The sequence below is a fragment of the Impatiens glandulifera genome, chromosome 2 (assembly GCF_907164915.1).
Source record: "Impatiens glandulifera chromosome 2, dImpGla2.1, whole genome shotgun sequence".
NCBI lineage: Eukaryota > Viridiplantae > Streptophyta > Magnoliopsida > Ericales > Balsaminaceae > Impatiens > Impatiens glandulifera.
The window spans coordinates 38,898,679-38,920,732 of record NC_061863.1 but is presented as its reverse complement, the minus strand read 5'-3'; the positions used below and the strand labels follow the sequence as shown (position 1 = coordinate 38,920,732).

Below are 22,054 nucleotides of genomic sequence, written 5' to 3'. Positions count from 1 at the left end.
GGATTCAAAGTTAGAGGTAATGAATAACTTGTGTGCAAGTTAAAAAAGAGCTTGTACCTCAAGCAAACTATGATGAATTGATACAAAAATTTGACTTATTTATGATGAGTCATGGATATAACAAGACTACACCATATTGTTGTGTGTTTATTAAAAAGTACTTACATGATGACTTCATCATTTTGTTGTTGTATGTCGATGACATGTTGATCATTGGTCACAATGTTGACAAGATTAACAAACTGAAAACATAGTTGAGTAAGTATTTTGCAATGAAAGACTTAGGGTTAACGAAGAAAATATTTAGAATGAAGATCTCGCATGACAAAAAAATGAGAAGTTGTGGATATCTCAAGAAAGCTACATTGAAAAGGTTCTTGAACAGATTGACATGAAAACAATCAACTCTCTACTTGTGGGCCACTTCAAACTTTCTACAAAGTAATGTCTGACAAGTGAGAAAGAAGAAGTAGAGATGATGAAATTTGCATACGCATCTATAGTTGAGAGTTTGATGTATGTCATGGTCTGCACCAGACCGAACATCGTGCTCATGTAGTTGGAATAGTTAGTAAATTTCTCTCAAATCTTGGAAAAAAGCACTAAGAAGTATCAAGTAGTCAAGTTGATATTGAGGTATCTGAAAGGCACTTCAAAGATGTGCTTATGTTTTAGCAATGACGAGCATATTCTAGTTGGGTACACAAACTCGAATATGACTAGTGACGTTGATTCTAGAAAGGTTGTTTTAGGATTTCTGATGACCTTTGCAGGAGGAGGTGTCTCTTGGAAGTCCAAATTGTAAAAGTGTGTTGCTCTATCCACTATAGAGGCAAAATGTATCGCAATTACCGAGGGTTGTAAAGAAGTGTTGTGGATGAGAAGGTTTTAAAAGAATTGGGTATGCGACAAGAAAAATACACGGTTTATAGTGATAGCTAGAGCACTATTCATCTCTCCAAAAACTCCTCATTCCATTCAAAATCCAACATATTAAAGTGAAGTACCACTGGATTCAAGACGTGTGCTCGAGACGAAACAATTGAACTTAAAGAATGTTTACACCAGTGAGAATGAATCAGATATAATAACCAACCATTTGTCGAAAGAGAAGTTTGCAGTTTATCGGCGAAGTGCGGGCCTGTTGGAGCCACCATATGAGCCGGATAGGGAGTTTGTTGGGTGTTCGACTCATTGGACTTGTACTAATAATATAATATATATCATTATAATATATCATATACTATATAATAGGCAACAAAACTGTGTGGTTAATTACAAGAAACTAGACATAAAGAGAATATAAATAAAAGTAGAGTTAGATATTCAGAGTTTCAGCGAGACGATTGAGTAGTCGAACAATGTCGGTTTTGGTTCGAATCACATGTGGTAATCATCGTAGAGTTCTCTACAATCTAATTAGTCTAAATCTTTATTTGAATTTCTCTCACATACTCGTTTGAGTATCCCTTAGATATTTTTTTTTGTCATTATTCTTATAATTCACCACTAGAAAAGTTCTAAAATAAATTTATAAATATTTTTGAAATCAAAATTCTTTTCAAAGATGACCTAATGAAATTATCACACAAAATTGAAATTGTCACCACTTAAAAAAACAAAAAAATAAATTTCTTTTTTCTTTATTGGTATAATTTTTTTAAAATTTTTTAATCAAATTATTGTTTACATATGAAGTGATAAAATTTTCAAAGTTATTATGAATTTTGAGAATTTTTGTATACAAAAAAAAAAAATTATCATAATCTACCCTACAAAAAAAATAGCTCAATCCATAGTCTTCTAAGTCAAATAAATGAATAATTAGCTTAGCAAAAAAATAAGAAAAAGAAAAGATTAACTAAAGACAAAGAGATTATATATATATATATATATATTTCAGTGTAACTCTTCACAAATTGCGAGTTAATAAGCGAAACTGCTTCAATCGCACACATACACAGTGGTGTGAGAAGCAAAATCTAGCAGCCATAGCTATGGTGGCTCCGCTTATACTTCGTTCAACCCTAGTTTTTCCGATTGCTATCCTCCTTTGCCTGATCTATGGATCATCTTCTATCTTTTCTCAGGAGCTTCAGATCGTCAACGCGGAGCGCAGGGTAAGATCTACGATCCTGTTGGCTTTCCACCCATCAAAATTCAGAAACTATTTCTATCTTAACTATATTCTAGCCTCGTTTTTCGTTTGGTGGACGATTTGCTGGAAAACTTTAAATTCAATCGAACTTTACGCCATTTTACTCTCAAATTGAACATGTTTTGGATTTCACAAATGTGTATAGTTGGTTCAAATCTGATCGATTATTTGTCTTTATCTTTAGTAATTAGTTTTGATTAGATCGATCAAATTCATGAAATTAATCTGAAATGTGTCGGATGCAGGTTGACTTGACTACGCACATCGTTAGAGTTTACTTGACTTTGAAGGTAATCCTTAATCATGATCTCTGTTTCCATACGATGAGTACACATCACATGTAATCATGTTTATTTGCAATGCTCATAGCTGAAGTAGGGGGAATTTGGGTATTATTTGCTAGGGATGTAACTAATGTAGCTTGTGGTTTGCTGAGGCTTCCTCAATTACTTGTACAAATTAGCTATGAAGCTTTTGATTTGGAAGCAATGGTTATATGTTTTCTTCGGAATAATATTGACAGGGAAATTCTAAAAGGAGATTTTTTTTTTGCACATAGCTTAATCTTGACATACTGAAAACATAATAACTTTAATTATCACCTATCTCTACTCTACATAGCTACTCACTTTACCAAGTAGGTGTACAAACATCAAACGATTAATGGTGAATTAGGCGATATGAATCAAATCAAATTTGGGATGTAAGGAGTGTTTATTTATTGACTGTAATGTAATAGTAAAAATCTATGTGACTTCTATGTATATCCTTATTGATTCATTTAGATAAAGTTACTTACATATATAAATTGTAATCGAGTTTGTACCATTGGTTGTTGAGTGAAGGTTCCTGATTCAATTTTAAACAATCTTAAATCATTTTTAGAACCTAGACCTCTATCTTAACCATTTTGAACTTGTCAAGTACTGAATCTAAGACTGGAGATGTTCAAGTTTGAGAGGAAGGTTGGCATTGATCTTACTAAGGGTGAAAACGTCTTTTTTGATTCCCTCTTTGTTGGATTTTCTTTTGGTCATTGTAGTTGTCACATTTCTGAATCCAAGGAAGTCATGAGACGACGATTCATTTTTATGTTCTTCTTGCATTGCCACTTGATCATATCGATGTTATGTCTATAACTCAAATTAGGGAGTGCACTACTAGATAACATTATAATACATCAAAATAATAAGAAGATCCAACAATATACCCTTCAATATATAAATATCGAAAGTTATGCTATTTGTGAGCATGGCTTTGTGATATGTAGCTTTGTCTATTTAGAGTATAAATTAGTGCTTCTATGTAAGACGAATTAAAGCCAACGAGGTGCATGAGATGTGTATTTTCCTCTCTCAAGAGACATCCAGAGCAAGTTGGTAATTCCTCCCTTACTATCTCAGACCTAATACCTTTTTCAGTTCTCAATAAGGACAATTAGATAGTTATTATCCAGAGACTGCTCTCCTTGGACTTAATTATTGGAACAGAGTGTCGTCATCTGTCAAGGACATGGATCCAATAAGATGCTTACACAACCTATATAAGGAGATAATTTTTTCTGGGTTTCAAGGTCAGATTATGGATATGACATATGGACCATATGATATGGTGAAATACAACGGCACTAAACCTGTGTCTGGAGAGGGCATATGGTTAGGAGGGAGTATTTTTCCAACTTGGGGATGGGAGGTTGCAAACCATCCAGTGAGGGTACATGATCGAAAGATTATGTCAAAGAATTTCTACTATCACCTAACTTGGATATTGACATTCTTTTGGTAGTTTATTCAAACTAACTTAAAATCATCCTAAACTATTTAATTTTCAAATCTCTTTTCATTGGACTCTGACTGCATTGGAAAACAAGTTGCAACTCCATGGTCTTGAACTTATACTGTTTTTCTCTTTTTAAATCTATGTGGAACACAGATAATACTCTTTTAATTTCATGGTCATGCTAGTTAGGTTATTCTCTCTTGCTTATATGGTCAGTATTATAGCTTGAATCTCCAATTCCTTTGTCAGGTTGAAAATATTCGGACCAGTCCTGCTTCCGAAATTATTCTTGCTTTTCCACCTCAGCAAGTTGATCATGTAGCCTCCATCAAAGCAGTAATACCCGTTGGAAAGAAGAAGAAAAAATCTTATCTTCCACTTGATGTGAAGCCAACTGAAGCTCCTGATGCACCAAATGGAACTAAATATTTTTCTATTTCACTGATCAAACCATTGAGTTCGGGTGAATCTGTCACAGTAGAAGTTCTTTACATACTAACACACTCTTTAGAGCCTTTCCCTGTTGAAATCAGTCAGGCAGAGTCTCAATTGGTGTATTACCATGACAGTGCATTAATATTATCACCATATCATATTAAGGAGCAGACAACATTTTTAAAGACACCAAGCAAACGTGTGGAATCTTTCACTAGATTGGAACCCACTGATCGCGCGAGTAATGAAATTAAATATGGACCTTATAACGACCGTCCTGCACATTCGTACTCTCCAGTTATTGTCCATTTTGAAAATAACAGCCCATTTGCTGTTGTTGAGGAGCTTGTACGTGAAGTAGAAATATCACATTGGGGAAGCCTTCAGATCACAGAACACTACACACTGAGGCATGATGGGGCTAGGCACAAAGGGGTCTTTTCAAGGTTAGCTACTTACACTTGGCATTTCCATTTAGCAGTTCAAGTTCTTCTTTAGCTAGACTATGCATTTCTCATCACTTGAGTTGATGATAAACTTCCCATCTTTGTTCATTGGTGTTGTGTTGGGTAGGTGATTGAATCAATTGGCGAAACTTGTCTTTGTATATACCAGTAGCCTCCCGATAAAATTCTTGATTTGGATGTGCAACACATCCGGCATTAAGATTGGTATCAAAGTGAGAGGCATTGAGACGTTGTGATATTGAAATGGCCCCATTTGAAAACAGTTTTGTTTTTATTTCTGTATATGAAAAAGTTTGGAAATAAAATTAGTCATAGACAATAACAAGTAACTGAAATTGTCTCCAATTACAGAAACATAAACAAAAGTGTTTCCAAATGGTGCATTAGGTTTTGAAGTTTGCAGCTGGGGTTACATGTGAGATGTAGGGTGGGTAGTTGTGCTGTAACAAGTATGTTTATTTTTTCTCAAAACAAAGAAACTTAAGTTTCTTGAAACATGTGGTGCCAAATTGAGGAAGATATGTAGAAATGAGAATACGGTACTTGATATATTTAAACACCATAAATGGCTTAATATTTATTGCTTTTTTTTTAATCAGACTGGAGTATCAGTCCAAGCAATCTCCTAGTGGTTCATTCAAGCGTCTTCTGGCTAGACTACCTCCAAGGGTTCACTCTGTGTACTACCGGGATGGAATAGGCAACATTTCCTCCTCACATTTACGTAGGGATTCTAGGAAGGTATTCACTCTAATTCTAACCTTTATCATTGTGATCTGCAAAATATAAGAGTTGTTGCAATTGAAGGAAGTCCTTTCTTTTATAAATATAGACAGACTTTTCTCCGTGCATTAATATTAAGTTATTGTATTTGTGACTTCAACATCTTGTACTTCCATGTAAGGGTATTTGAGTATTTTAGTTGATGATGGGATCTAGGGATTATTTGGTTAAATTCAAATAACCCTTCATTAAACAAGGCCTTAATTTCTTTCTACAACCATGATTTCCTCAATCCCAGATGTTCTACAGGTCCCACCTGAATACAGAATTTTGGATCCAGAGGTTATGTTTAGAGACTGAACTTAGTTAGAGACAAATTAAAAAAAATATTTGTTGCTTCTCATCTGGATCCAGATCCGGATTTAAAACAAAACTTATCAGTGTTTCCAAAATATTTTTGATCACATGAGAAGATTGTTTGATGGATTCATGGGATTTTATGTATCAAGTTTACTTCCTTTTGTTTTCTCTTTTCTTTTTCTACTTCCTGTAAAATATCAAAGTGTATATGAGCTTGACTGAAAAAGGTTGTAAATGGAATTAGTTAAGGACTGAAGATTTCAAATGTTTCTTCCACCCCCAAAACTGCTACATCGGTTTCCTTTCACATTATGACGTTTCACATATTTTCATTTCAGTCGGAGATGGAAATAGAACCAAGGTATCCTCTATTTGGGGGTTGGAAGGCAACTTTTGTTATCGGCTACGGACTTCCATTAGAAGATTTTCTCTTTGAGTCACCTGATGGTAGGCGTTACCTCAACTTCACCTTCGGATGTCCACTTGTAGAGACAGTGGTGGACAAACTTACCCTTAAAGTAAGTAATTTTGGAGTTAAATATCTTTTGTGATATGTTTGAATAATGAAGGATTAACTAAAAAATATGTCAAAAACTTATATTTAGGTGGCATTGCCTGAAGGCTCAAGAAACCCTTCCGCATTGGTTCCTTTCGATGTAGAAGATCACTTGGAGGTAATTCATAGTACCGTCGATTTTAAACATTGCAGTTTATAGTGTGTGCATTGAAGATATTATTACTTTTAGTTTTAACTTTGACAAAATATAACTTTTCAAATAGGCTGAATTAAATTTGATACATTTATCTGATTTGCGTGCAGACAAGTTATTCATACCTTGATGTGATTGGAAGAACAGTGGTGGTTTTGGAAAAGAAAAATGTGGTTCCTGAACATAACACCCATTTCCAGGTGTGTGCCTATAATGTTCTTACAATACCAAAGTTTTATTATTATTAATACTTATACATTTTGGTCAGGTTTACTATGAATTCAATCGGGCATTCATGCTGGCAGAGCCTCTAATGCTAGTATCGGTATTCTTCTTCTTCTTTGCGGCTACTGTGACTTACTTGCATATGGACTTTTCCATACACAAAGTGAAGGAGAATTAGGATATGTTGTGGATTAAGATCATGGGAAAGTATTTGATCTGATTCTCTCTTTTCATTGCACTGACTTGGTTTTCCATGGCTGATCAACTTGTTGAGTTCTTATTCTTCTTCTTCCCTTATTAGAGAATAATGGGGATTTAGCACATCATTAGAATTTTTGTTATAATATTTTATATTATAGAGAGAATCAAGTTGGGATAGATCTTTTCATATTTTGCCTCTTTTGGACAATTTGCTATGATTTATTGCTAGTTCAAAAGCAAGCTTAGGGTTCTAGTTTTTACTATGGAGACACATTATCTATATATTATTGACAATCAGTCGTCTTAAATGAATTTGTTTTCTTTACAAAAATTTGCATAAAATTCAATATAAGGGGTACAACTTATAAAGTGATAATTCATAGTTTCTAAATTTTGCTTTAATTCTCATATGATTGTTTACAATATATAATATTATATATTGTTGGTTTATGTACCAACTTAAAAAAAATTTGAGATACATATTTTACCAATTTTAAAAATAATATATTTTTATTTTTAGCATTAAATATATTTTTACTATTTCATATTATAGCTTTTTAATTTATATTTTTAATTTTTGTATTTCAAACTTTTTATTTAAAAATATATTTTTTTAATAATAAAATTACTTTTCTTGTTAAATAACAATAATAGTTATTATTTTTATTAAAAGTAATAACATAATATTTTATATAAAAAAATGTACCACAATTAAATTTAAAATAATAAATATTTATCAACAATTTAAAACATATCAAAATATAATTCTAAATACATTAATTAATTTTATTTTAATATATATATATATATATATATATATATATATATATATATATATTAGTATGTATTTATTATATTTTAAAATTTATTTATAGATAAATGCTTATAAAAAAGTGTACTTCTAAATGCATATCAAAATAAATAAATAAATATAGTATTAATATATTAGTTTTGTATTTAAAATACAGTGTTAAATACTAATTTTGGGTATATATATTATATTATATTTGGGGCGTTTGATTGTATGTATTAAAGGTTATAACACTAGTATAAACTATTTAATAGTATTTTTATACGGTGTTTGGTTAGAATTTTTCTATTGTATAATTTATATCTTATATTTGGTATAAAATTATAATTAATACTATTAGGTTGTACCCTTCCCCTATATCACTCAATTTTTAATTTATTATTATATCATTTATTAATATTATATATAACTTATTATTATATAATATATTAAATATATTTGATTTAATTTTAATATTATTTATTATACATAATTATTTTTAATATATATATTTTTAAATGGTTCAATATTTTAATTAAAAAATATATATTTATTTTTATAACGATAATTTTATTAATTATTATTTTATATATTTACTCATTATAAATAATATTATTTATTTTATATAATAATTTTATTTTATTATAATTATTAATAATATTCAAATTAAATAAAATATAATTTATAATTTTTATTATAATTATTTTTTATATTAATTATTAAATAATAACATTTCAATAATTTATAATAATAAACTATATTATTTCTAATATAAATAAAATAATAATAATAATAATTTTAAATTTATATTTATACAACATATACTACATTCTTAAACTATATACCAAACACAAAATTATAAACCACATCGAACTTATATCATTTTTTTTATAATTCATACCAAACATCAATAATTTATTCAACTTATATTATCCTATATAATTTATATATCTATATAATTTATATATATATATATAATTTGTTTTATATACCAAAAGTTATCCTAAATATGATTTATAGATTTATTTATATATAATAAGATAAAAGAATAATATTAAATATATATTAAAAAATAATTAAAAATGTTATTATATACATTAAATTTTTATTATAAAATTTTTATTATTATATTAAGAAAAATATTAATTAATTATAGTTAAATATTTTTTTTAAAACAGTAGTTTAATATAAATAAAAAGTAATTATATTATTTTAATAAAATAAAACTTTAAGTAATTTTTTTTAATAAAATTAAAAACTTAAAATAAATCAATAAAATAATATTAATGTTTTTAAAAAAAATTAGGAAACTAGTTATTCAAATTTATAACCATCATTTAACCTAAAAGATATTGAATTAAATATATATAGATATTATTTATTTAACTAACCTTGAGTATATTTTTTTTCTTTCAATAATCACTACAATCAAATTTCTGTAGTTGAGGTTACAAATTCAACTATAACTAAAATTACATTTAAGTTTTTTTTTATTAGCGCGTGTGATCTCAATTGATACAAAGTTAAGGTGATAAAATACAAATGATCACATTTTATATAAGAATTGTCATTAGTTATTGGGATTTTCAAATGGGGGTGATAGTGGGCCTAATCAATTTGGACTCAACCATATTTTGTCCTTAAAAAAGTTTTAAGACCCTTAATTATTTTTATTGCAATCTCACATCCAGAAATAAATAATATTTTCTTAACAGTCATATTTAAATTCAAATAAATTATTATCAATAAATTTATAGCCATTTTAAAACGTGTTGGTGACAGGAACCATCCCAGCACTGGTAGAAAAAAAAAATTTGATTCTTTTGTTATTGTTTAGGTCTAATTTAAAAAGTTTATAAAAAAATTATTTTTGATAAAATTTAAACTTATAACTAAATAAAAATTCTAAATTTATATTTTAAATAATTAAGTTAACAACATTTTTTTAAATCGTAAATTTATTTAAATATCTTATATGTTTTATTAAATTGTTTGCCTTTAAGAAGTGGGCCCTCACCTGAGGGCGGAGACTTATCACATGGCCGACCGTGTCTTTTAAATTTTAACTAACATTTTTATTTTAATGGTATTCTCAGTTTCAATGATGATTCTTATTTTTTAATGTAAATATCTCATTTTAACTGAAATTTTGGATACTAATTATTAATATATATTATTAAGGTAACTATTAATAGATTCCTAATCTCATTACATATACTATGAGTATCATACCCATAATTGAATGTTATATAATTGTATTTAAAAATATAAAAAGATAAATTTTCACATTTTACTGTAAAAAAAATATTGGCCACAACTTAGGAACAAAAACAAAAAACAAATCTACATGACACGTGGCATGTCACGCTATGTCTTTTTTATTTTTATTTTTGTTTCTTGCCTCTTCGTCTATTCTTCTTCTTCCGTGATTTTTATTTTTTCAAAAACGAATAAACTTGCAAAGAAGATTTCGTAGTTCACCATTCTCTTCGTCTATTCTTCTTCCACGAAATCCTAGTTCATCGTTCTTCTGTCTTCTTGCCTTTACCGCTGTTAAAAAGTACTCATTCTTTATCTTTTGCCGTTCGAAAATGGTAAGCCTTCAACAATATTAGTCTTTTGTCATTCAAAATATTTTTTTCTGTCGCAAAAATAACAACGTTCTTTTTTTTACTTTTCGGGATATCATTTCTGGTGCTACATCCAACACGTCAGTCAAAAATTTCAAAGGTAAGTTATTTTTAGCTTTTTAGTTGTTAGATGTGTAAAACTAATATTCGTATTTTAAGCAACTATTATGTGTTGAAATAAGATTTATACTCTATCTTTTTTGTTTTGTACCTGCATGTTATATGTATTTAAACCAAGATTTAGACAAATATGATTTAAAATTTATGTTGAATCTGTTCTTATATTAATGTCATTATGATGTTAAAATGTACTGCTTTAAAATAAGTTTTAAACTAACATAATTTGAAATTTCAGTTGAAACAATTTTTAGGTTGAAACTATTCTTATGTTGAAACTATTCTTATGTTCAAAATTTTCTTCCTTTTGAAGTGATTGTCATGTCAAACATTTGAAATTAAAGTTCTGGAAGTCATGTTAAGCGCTAAACAGATGCATGTTTAGTGTTTACTGAGTCATGTTTAACACTTGACTGAGTCATGTTAAGTGCTTCAACAAACTTGATTTCTATCAATAAACACTTGAAATTGCAATTCTAAAGATCAGGTTAAACATTAAATAGAGCAATGTTTAGCGCTTGACTGAGTTATGTTTAGTGCTTAACCGAACCATATTAAGCGCTTAAGCAAACTTTAAAAAAAAGTAATTTAAAATTGCGGTTCTAAAGGCCATGTTAGCGCTAAATAAAGGCATGTTTAACGCTTAACTAAGCAATGTTTAACGCTTAACTAAGCAATGTTTAACGCTTAACTGAGTCATGTTAAGTGCTTCAGTGACTAATTTTCTATCAAAAAAATATGAAATTACAGTTCTGAAGGCCATGTTAAGCGTTAATGCTTTGTTTAGCGTTTAACTAAACCATTTTAAGCAATTGAACATATTGATTTTCTGGAAAAAAAAACTTGAAATTGCAGTTATGAAGTCCATGTTAAGCGCTAAATAGAGTCATGTTAGCGCTTCACTAAGCCATATTTAACGCTTAACTAAGCCATGTTTAATGCTTTACTAAGCCATGTTAAACACTTTAAAGAGACATGTTTAGCAGGTCATTTATCTGTTTTTTTGTAGAATGTATCAAAGGAGTCATGGGTCCTCGACAACACTAACACTACTAGTTAGAGCTGCTGTTAAATTTGAAGGGTGTGCAACTCCCCCAAAAGACGAAAGTTAAGTAGCAACATCTTTATGATGAGGACCTCACCAATGAGCCTTTACAATCTGGTTCAATATTGTAATCACTAAAAATATACATACCCAATTTATAAATAATTATTTTGATTATTTTTCAATAAATAAACTCAAAATAATTAAAACCAAGGCCAAAAACATAATTAAACAATTAATTGGATTAATTATTTTATTAATTTAATTTTAAATCAATTAAAGATAATGGGCAAAGAAAATAAAGAAAATAATTTGGGATAAATGTTGTACTCATTTTATCTCAAATTAATTTTAGAAAAATCAAGGGGATTAAAATAAATAATTTAAAATAAATATTGTATCTATTTTATCCTAAATAAAATATTTATTTAACCCAAAAATATACAAAAATAAAATAAAATAAAATAAATTGGCAAAATATATGTGATATTTATTTTAAATATTTTGTATATTTGTAAAGATTTAAAAACAAAGCCAAAAGGGTAAAAGAAAAACCAATTTCAAATAAATCCTTAAGGTTAAATAAAAAAAATAAATCAGTGATCCAATGTAGCCGAAACCAAAAAAAAAATCGCTACAGTAGGAGTCACAGTCATGAGATAGGCGCTGAATTTTCATCCAACACCCAAGAGTTGTTTACATCGCCCACTGTAATAGAGCAAGGGCACTCTCGCGAATCACAGGATCAGCTAACGCGCGCCCCAACACCATTAGCTGCAATGCAACGGATCGCTCGGCTTCTGATGGAACACGGACGAAACGCCAACAGGGCGTCCCGCGTCTGACTTTATGTTCGAAACGACATCATTTCAGTTTGGATCGTCGTCTTCATCACGACACCGGACAGATAAGAACCATATTTGATTTTTCAAAAATGGAACTCTACCATTTCTTGATCGTTTGGCCTCATTCAAAAAGTGAAATAATCACCATACTTCAATGATCATTTTCATTAAGCCTACGATCATCATCATAACATACATCAATGACTAGCCAGAAAACAACCAAAACACCATTATGGCCGTTTGACTCAATGAAGCCCACTTGCTTCTCAAACCAACTTCGAGAGGCTATAAATAGTTTCCCTAGGTTTATCTAAAGGAAAAAAAATCAACTTACAAGCCTCCAATCGAAAATTTTAAGAGTTCCACAATTAAGGCTTCAATCTTTTGGATTTTTCGAAAATCCTATGTAAGGCCTTATAACTTAGATACATGCAATTCTACAGCTTTCACAAGAACTAAGGAGTGTTCTCTAACTTTCAATAAGCTTCCAATCATCCTTTAATTCAATCATCTAGTATAAAATTTAAATTTTTACATTTCAGTTTTTACAGTTTCATATACTATCTGTTTGTTGGATTTTTTTTATTGGAAAACGATCCTACGATACTTTTACAAGCTTTCTGTTGAAGCCAAACCCGATCAATCGATCTAAAACTGAAAACCCCAAATTTGAATTTGGAAAATCTTAAAATCGGATTTTCTGTTCTTGAGCTATTAACAACAATAAAAAAAAGCTTCATAACATGTTTCTAATGATGTTGAGAACCTATTTGAATCATATTTGATCCATCCCGATCATGTTTGATTAAAATCAAAATTTTCATAAAAAATTAAAATTTCAAGTTCTTGAATTGGTCAAAATGAACAGCCAGTGTTCATGTTTTGGTTTTAATCAATCATATGAAGTATAAGGAAGCTATTGAAAAGCTCCTTACACTTCTATAAAACCTAAAAACTAAATTTGAATTTCTAAAATCTTAAAATCGGGTTTTCTGTCAAGATCAACAACCCAAAAAGCTTCCCAACATTTCTAATGATGTTGGGAACCTATTTGGATCATGTTTGATCCATCCCAATCATGTTTAATCAAAATAAAAATTTTCATAAAAAAATAAAAGTTTTAAGTTCTTGAATTGGTCAAAACGAACCACCAGTATTCAAGTTTTAGTTTCAATCAATCATTTGGAGTATAAGGAATCAATTGGTACACTTCATTAAAACCTAAAACTAAAAACTTGATTTTTACATCAAAAATGTTTTGGTTAAATGGAACCTCATCCCGGTCAAATGACACCTTAGGATCATGTTGATAATGATCCTAGGAGCATTGTGAAGCTTCCCATGGATTTGGATCAAAGGATATGGGCTTTAATAAAGACTGTAAAATCTGTAGTTTTAATGTTCTAAGGACTGAGGAAACTAACCCAATTTTGACTAGGACCGAGGAACTTCAACCAAGATCGAGAGGTTTGACCGAGGAATTTCAACTAGGAAAGAGGGGTCTCGCACCTAACCGATAATTCTAAAACCAAGGACCAACGAAGTTAGGTACAAGTTAACCCAGGACTGGTGATTTCAACACCCAATCGAGGGACTTCGGCACCCTGACCAAGGATCTCTGAACCCCGACCGAAGATCTTTGAACCCCGACTAAGGGACTTTCGACCCAGGACCGAGGGCCTTGGGCCCTGACCGATAAAATCGCACCTAGGATCAAGGACACTAATCCTAGGGTCTGTTTGGTTGCACTTTTAATTTCCAAAATATTTTTTGTAATTTTGAGATTCTAAACCATTTTATAAAAATCCCAAAAAATAGAAAATGATTTCAAAATATATGTAGAATGTTTTAAAAAAAAATATTTTGATAAGGGCTTGTTTGGAATTTATTTTTAAACCCTAATGTCTTTAAAATTAATATTCTTTAGGTACATTCCTCCATGGTCATCATCATCAATAATAGGTACCAACATTTAAATATTGTTATTACAATTAATATACACAAAACCTGTGCATATCTAGGACCGGAAGAATAATTGGTTAAAATAAAACGTTATACAACTAATTTTCAAAATTCAAGATTTTATAAAATGGAGATTGTTTTAAACGGGTACGAAAGATGAAGCGCGAAAGCCCTTTCTAGTGAAAATACGTTTGTATACCTATACCTTTTTATTAATTTTAAACTAAAAATCAATCGGCGACTCTATTTCAAACAAATAATCTTTTAAAATAATTATTTTTAATTAATGTAAATACAGATTTCTAAAAATCAAATTTTTATTTGATTATTTCAAATTTACAAGATTATTTAAACTTGAATTCAAATTAATTATTTTTATAAATAATTTTAAACTGTCAAGATTTGTTTTAATTTTTTTAAAGAATGTTTTATTTTAAAAATATTTCCTAACATTCAAAACAAGGTTGAAAATTTTCAAACCTCGAGTTTTTCTGGGGGTTATAATAATATAGGAATAATAAAACATATTTGTGGAGTCTACTATATGAGACACATGAAGACCTATGTAGAAAATGAAACATAATGAGATTGTGATCTTACAAAAGAAAATATAAGTTATAAAGTTTAACATGTTTGATTGTTTGTGAAATCTCTATACTAATACCTATTGAGACTTGTTTTTTTAAGGAAATATGAATAATTGAGATGCTTATGATAAAATATAGTGTTGCAATCCTGAATTTAGAGCTCAACAAACAGAGGAGTTTATTGTATAAAATAAGTAGAGACTTATATTAGGTTGAAGAATAAGGACATAAAAAGAAATTTGTAGATATTTGACACAAGTGTATAGATGTACATTTGACACAAGTGTAAAGAGATTAGACACAAATATATAAATATTTGACATAAATGTATAGATTTGACACAAATATATATATGAACAAATTTCATTATGATTTATAGAAATGAAAGTGTTAGTTTAATAATCTAGTATGTTATGATTTATAGAAATGAAAGTCATAATTTAATAATCCTATTTGTAGTTATGTTTTAACGAACGTGAGATTTTGAAGCGCTAAACATGATCTTAGATTGCACTAATCATAGAATTCTCTTACACTAAACATGTTCCCAATAGACTTGTTCAACAAAATACAAGTCCAATAAAATACAATTTCATAAAAACACAAGTCTAATGTAATGGATAAAATTGATAATATTTACATCTTTATACTATTAAAAAATGTAAGTTATAATATTAAGAAATGAACATCCTTAAAAAAGTTCTCAAGTCTTTACAATGTTCACAAATAAACATCATAATCTTCTGTGCGGTTAATGAGGTAGTATGCTTTCACATACATTTTTGCATTCGTTGTCGATCCTACTGCAAAAGTTGCGATGATAGAAGAAACATGAATGAAGTGTTAGACATACTCAAATTTTCATTCCAAAGTTGTGGAGTTGATATTTCCATTGAAGTGGTGTCAAATCTGCTACTAGTAATTGCCATTGAAATTGTAGTCTAAAATAAAAAAAAAACAATTACAAACCTTTTAATAAACATAAAGCATCTGGTAAATAATTAAGATACATAATAGTGCAGTCAAACATTGTTTCGGGATCTCGAGGCCGACTTCCTTACAATTTTCTCAATGATATATTGTTTTCGTTTAGTTGGTGGTCGTCCTCAAGCTCTTACTTTCAGAGGAGAGTGTATCAAAATTCCTGTTGATACATGTACTTATGTGCCTTTGTCATCATTTTCATTATTATGTTCCATAGACATAAATTATTTCTTCAAAACTTTTAAGTTGTTAAAAAAAACAGAAAAAATTTTCTTCAGATTTTGCTCCAAGATGTTGATCCTCTAGCATTAATGGAGTTAAACTATTGTAACATTTTCTTTCTTCCACATACAAATACGAATCATAAATGTTGGTGATAGTTTGATACTCACTCTTAATATTTTTCGCCGCCATTCCATGATATAACACATTGTTACCCCAAGAAATATATATTAAATGTCCTTCATTAACTTCTAAAATTTTCTCCATGACTTCAAATATAAAAATTGTCCCTTTCTATTTCAATATAGATATATCACAAAACATCAACCCTCTAACTTGTTGAAATAACTTAAATATGTTTTGATTGTAGAAGTTTTGGAATTGTCTTTCAAAAGCATAACCACTAACAATTGATATGAGAGAATTACATGATTGAAAATCGATTTTATTTTCTCAATATTCTTTAACAAAGCCTAATCATATTTCTCCATGAATTATTTGAGGGATGTTTTAGAGTGCATAAAGTCATAAAAAAATGCGTTCATACTTTCATTATGTTGAGATGTGGACATCCCTGTCCAAAAGTGGTCTTTCACATAAATATGTAATGAAATTTCTACATGTTCTCTCAAAAAAAAAATGTTATCATACCCTCCAACTTCCACTACAAACGATTAAAAACTTTAGACCAAAGTTATTCTAGATTCATTGTTTAATTTCAATATCCTCTTTCAATCTGCGTCTATTACTTCGTAAAAGTTTTGGAACCAATTCTCAAACTAATCTAGTTTCTCTTTCAATTTCCCAAACTAACATATTTTATTCATTATTTCCTAAACTAACCCACTTTAATATTTAAACCTAGTTTTTTTGATTTTGTATTTATTTATTAATATTTAAACTCATTATATATATATATATATATATATATATATATATATATATATATATATATTTAAATTATTATTTTTTATAAATTTAATTATTTATATTTTGATATACATATTTAAATTATTATTTTTATAAATCTGATTATTTATATTTTGATATATATATATATAAATTATTATTTTAATAAATTTGAATATTTCAAATTATTATTTTTAAAAATTTGATTATTTATATTTTAATATATATTAAATTTTAATTATTATTTTATATAATATTTTTTAAAGTTTCAACCAATATTATATAAATGAGAATCGTTTAAATATAATGAAAAAACATTATAAAAACACGACCATTAAAAGTGTCATCAAACAAAGTTGAAACATAATGAGATTAAACATTTGAGAAATAATAATTAAAATTTAAGTAAAAAACGTTCAATTAACAAACAAATCTAACATAAAATCTAGCGTTAACGATTTTAGAGATGCTTAAGAAAATTAATATGGCACGTTTCTAATAGCACATTATTAAGAGAAATAAGATAATCTTGTTCCCAATGAAAATTTGAGAAAAAAAATAACGAGGTTAGAACATTCAAACTGAGATGGATAACTAACGAAAGACAATAATACGTGAGAAGTGTAGCCAAGAAGGTCAAACGAGATGTAACTAACAACGATGTCTTGAACAAAATTGTCAGTAATTTAGAGAATGATGATTGTAATCATTTTTATGAATTATTAAATTATTATATTGTTATAATTAAGATATTTTAAATTTATAGTATTTATTATTATATATGAGAATGGTAAAATGAATATTTATTATATTATATAAATAATAATTATAATGTAAATATATATTAAAATATATATAATTAAATTTATAAATAATTTAAAATATATATATCAAAATATAAATAATTAAATTTATAAAAACAATAATTTAAATATATATATATATCAAAATATAAATAATCAAATTTATAAAAATAATAATTTAAATATTTTAATAAAAATAATAATTTAAATATATAAATATATAATAATAAGTTTAAATGTATATAAATAAATAAATAGAAAAACTGAGTTTAAATAGTTAAATAAGTTAGTCTGGAAATAAATGAACAAAAAAAATGTTAGTTTGGGAAGTTGAACGATAAATAATAAGACTAGTTTAAGAATTGGTTCTCTTCCCAAAGGTTATGTATGATTATGCTCAAAACATACATTTGTTATCACAAATTCCTATTTATTCCATATCTACATTAATTTTAACTTTATAGTTTGTCTTAGTTGTAGGTCTACGTTGTAAAATATTTTTGGACCTCGATGCTTTTATACCACTTTTGGCACAAGCAATTGTGAAGTATTTATGTCATCTTTATCATTTTTGTTCTTTACTTTGTAAATGTCAAATCCAGTTGATTGTGCATATGATTTATATAATTCACGAAGTTCTTCTTCGAAGTAAAATGTCATTCAAATATTGAAAATTTGGTTCTCGGTTATAGATGAGGAAGGATCATCCATAACATTATCTAAACCGAGAGAGCTAAAAAAAGAGAAAATAGCAAAATAATTACTTAAGTTCAAATTCTAAGTTACTAGGAAATGTTACACATGGCTTTGTAGAACACTAAACATGGTTATTTGGTGCGCTAAACATTACAATATAAAGCACTAAACATGGCCATATGAACAATAATGTGTTGAACATCTTTGAAATGGTTATTTAAAAAGTCATGTCAAGAATCTAATTTGGTAGTAAGGGATTATAATTTATCTCTAAATGCATTCCAAGTTAGTTTGATGGGCTTAACATTGCTTTGTTTAGCGCTAAATACAGACTCCGTTTAGTGCTAAACACGGGCTCCGTTTAACGTTAAACATGAGCTTCTGAACAACAGTTTGCTGAATATGTCAATGAATGAATATTATATTTCATTCATAATAACTAAATATTGACATGATTGATGGGTAGATTATATTTTTAAAATCAGTAGCTCTAAATTCATTTCAACTTAGTCTTGAAGGCTTAACATGGTTTAGTACCATGTTAAACATGACTCTATTTAGCGCTATAATGGTTATGCTTAGCATTAAACATTGGTTTCAGAACAATAGTTTGTTGAATATGTCAACAAATGGCTATTATCTTTCATTCATAAGAACTAACTATTGAAATGATTTGCTGATAAATTATAGTTATAAAATTAATAATAGAAAAATACATTACAAGTTAGTTCAAAAGATTTAACATGAAACTGATTACGCTAAACATGACTCTGTTTAGCATTAAACATGGCTCTATTTAGCGCTAAATATAGATATTTGAACAACAGTTTAGTGCATATGTTATTGAGAAGCGCTTAACATGGATTTATTTAACGTTAAACATGTCTTTGTGAAACGCTTAACATGACGATGTAAGACGTTAAACATGACAATTATCTTTCACATGCATACTAAAAACATTAGACCTAACTAAATCAAAAAATAAAATATTATAAAAATAATATAACAAATTATAAGTCTAACAAAAGAGTAACACAACAACACTGAAATTTATCAACCAAACTACATAAGTAATAAAAACAGTACATTACGGTTTCAACGAATGATTTGTTTAATGATTCATCTTCTGCAACGTTGTCTCTATTTTATTCCTAAACATTAAGCTTAAAGAAGTTCGTTATCTATACAAAATAAATATAAAAGTCTTTTGTATAACTAAAGCTGAAAAATCTATCATTTCGACAAAAACATTTGTATTCTTTGAGTTCACGTAATGAATAAATCTAGGGTTTAGGTTTGGAGATGGTTATCACCAAAGAGATTTGAGAGAGGGAGAGAGAGATGAATCGACGACAATGAGCAAGAAATGAGTTTAGACATGATTTTTTAATTTATCTCTCTTGCACACATGATAGGCTACGTCGGATTCGTGGCATCGCTTTCGTTACAACTTCGATGCCCCTATCAATACTCTTATTATAAATATTATGTTCATGTACCCAATCTGAAGATCATCAAAAACCTAATGGTACGTTTGGTAACCATGAAATTGAAATTAAAATTAGGAGGCTAATTCCAATTATAAAGTTTGGTAGATCATATAAGATTAAGAATTCGAATTTCCAATGGTTCAAATATATATTTTTTTAATATTTTTCAAATAAAATATCTTATTTTTATCATTTACAACACAATTAACCCGTTGAACTGATTTTTTTAATTGAGAGTTAATATTTAGAACTGAAATATATACTTTAATTTAGCAAGTCAACATTTTGAACCAAACTTATTTTTTAATTTAGGAAGTTAACATGTCGAATTAACATTTTGTTTTTTTAACTTAGGAAGTTAAAATGTTGATAAAATTTATTTATTTATTTTTTGAATTTAGAAAGTTAACATTTCGAACCGATATTTTTTTTAATGAGAATCAAAACTTTAGACAAAACTTTTGACATTGTACTATCATAATAAACAGTTTTAACCTAATATTTTAATAATATATATTCAAATTATTTTTAATATATTCATTTTCAAACATAGAAATTAAAATTGAATTACAATTCTATATTTTCAAAATATAAGAATTGAAATTGAATTACAATTCTATATTTTCTTCAAAAATAACATAGGAATTGAATTGTAATTCAATATTAATTATTGTGTAATTAATTCCAATTCAAATTTTAGTCATCTAGATTGTGTTATTCACTGCTATTGATCAAATATTTTAGAATAATGAAAAATTAGTCTGTTTTTCTCTAGCTTGGACTTATGTTTCTCTCCGTGTTGTTGGTATGAAACAACCTATCCATTTTAATACATAAATATATTTTTTGGTTATTGAATTTACATCAAAATATTTAATTTAATAAATATATTAGTCAGTTTGAAAACGTCTCTTGAGTCTGAAGTTGGAGCTGAGACTAGCTAAGAAATCGATAAATAATTTCTAGATACATTTCCGTTTACACTTGGTATGAACAAGTATAACTAAAAATTATTTTTTAATTTATAATTTTTTTTATAAGCATGAAAATTTGACATATATTAATTTATTATAACAATAATAATTAAAATAATATTTTAAAATTTTAAATTCAAAATAATCCAAAAGGAGAAGTTAAAACTAAATTAGGATTAATTATTGTGATAATTAAACCCTAATTAGAAAATTTAATTAAATTAAAAAAAATAATTTGTAGTTAAAATATTGTATTTATTTTACCAAAATTAATCCCCAAAAGAGATTGAAATAATTTAATTGTAATTTTAGACATAAGTTATGTGTAATATATAGCCTAAATTAATTAAATAAATACCCCATAATACGCAAAAATAAAATAAATGAACATAACTTTTATTATGTTGTCAAAAATATTTTTGTGTATTAATTTGGTGAAGAAAAACGCAAGAAAAGGTTAAAAAATCGAAATCAAATAACTCTTTTATTAAAAATATAAATTGATGATCATGTGTGGTAGAAATTATGTTTAAACTTTGTAGTAGGATCTGTGACCATCAGATGAGCGATTGGGCTTCATCCAACGCGCAAGGACATTTCACACAACCGGTTATAACCAAGGAAGCATGTGCCCGGGTCCACACGGGATCAACTAATGGGACGCTAACCCCGTTAGCCCAGACGCCCGAACGCCAGACGGAATGCCAGACGTAATGTCAACAGAAAGCAACAACGCGTTTCATTTAAACGAAACGATGCCAATTTGTTTATCTTCTTTGCAAACACCAGAGATCCACGCCTGACGCCGACGACCTTCTAGAAGTTCTATCTTCGCCATATTACATCCTTATCCTTCCAAATTTCACCCATGAGCACGTCTCTCCCTCGCCATCATTACTCTTAAATATTGAAGTCAAAACCTAACCTATAACTAGGCTGGTG

The 22,054-nt window shown here is 28.2% G+C and overlaps 1 protein-coding gene across 1 annotated transcript; it reads left to right on the top strand.

Annotated features, from left to right (window-relative positions):
- Positions 1–1,925: 1,925 nt before the first annotated feature.
- LOC124926417 (dolichyl-diphosphooligosaccharide--protein glycosyltransferase subunit 1B) lies at positions 1,926–7,383 on the top strand. The gene is made up of 8 exons (XM_047466641.1): positions 1,926–2,120; positions 2,404–2,448; positions 4,187–4,818; positions 5,439–5,580; positions 6,261–6,440; positions 6,528–6,596; positions 6,743–6,832; positions 6,901–7,383. The coding sequence occupies exons 1-8, from the start codon at positions 1,998–2,000 to the stop codon at positions 7,033–7,035; spliced, it is 1,416 nt and encodes a 471-aa protein (XP_047322597.1). The 5' UTR covers positions 1,926–1,997; the 3' UTR covers positions 7,036–7,383.
- The last annotated feature ends 14,671 nt before the right edge of the window (positions 7,384–22,054 follow it).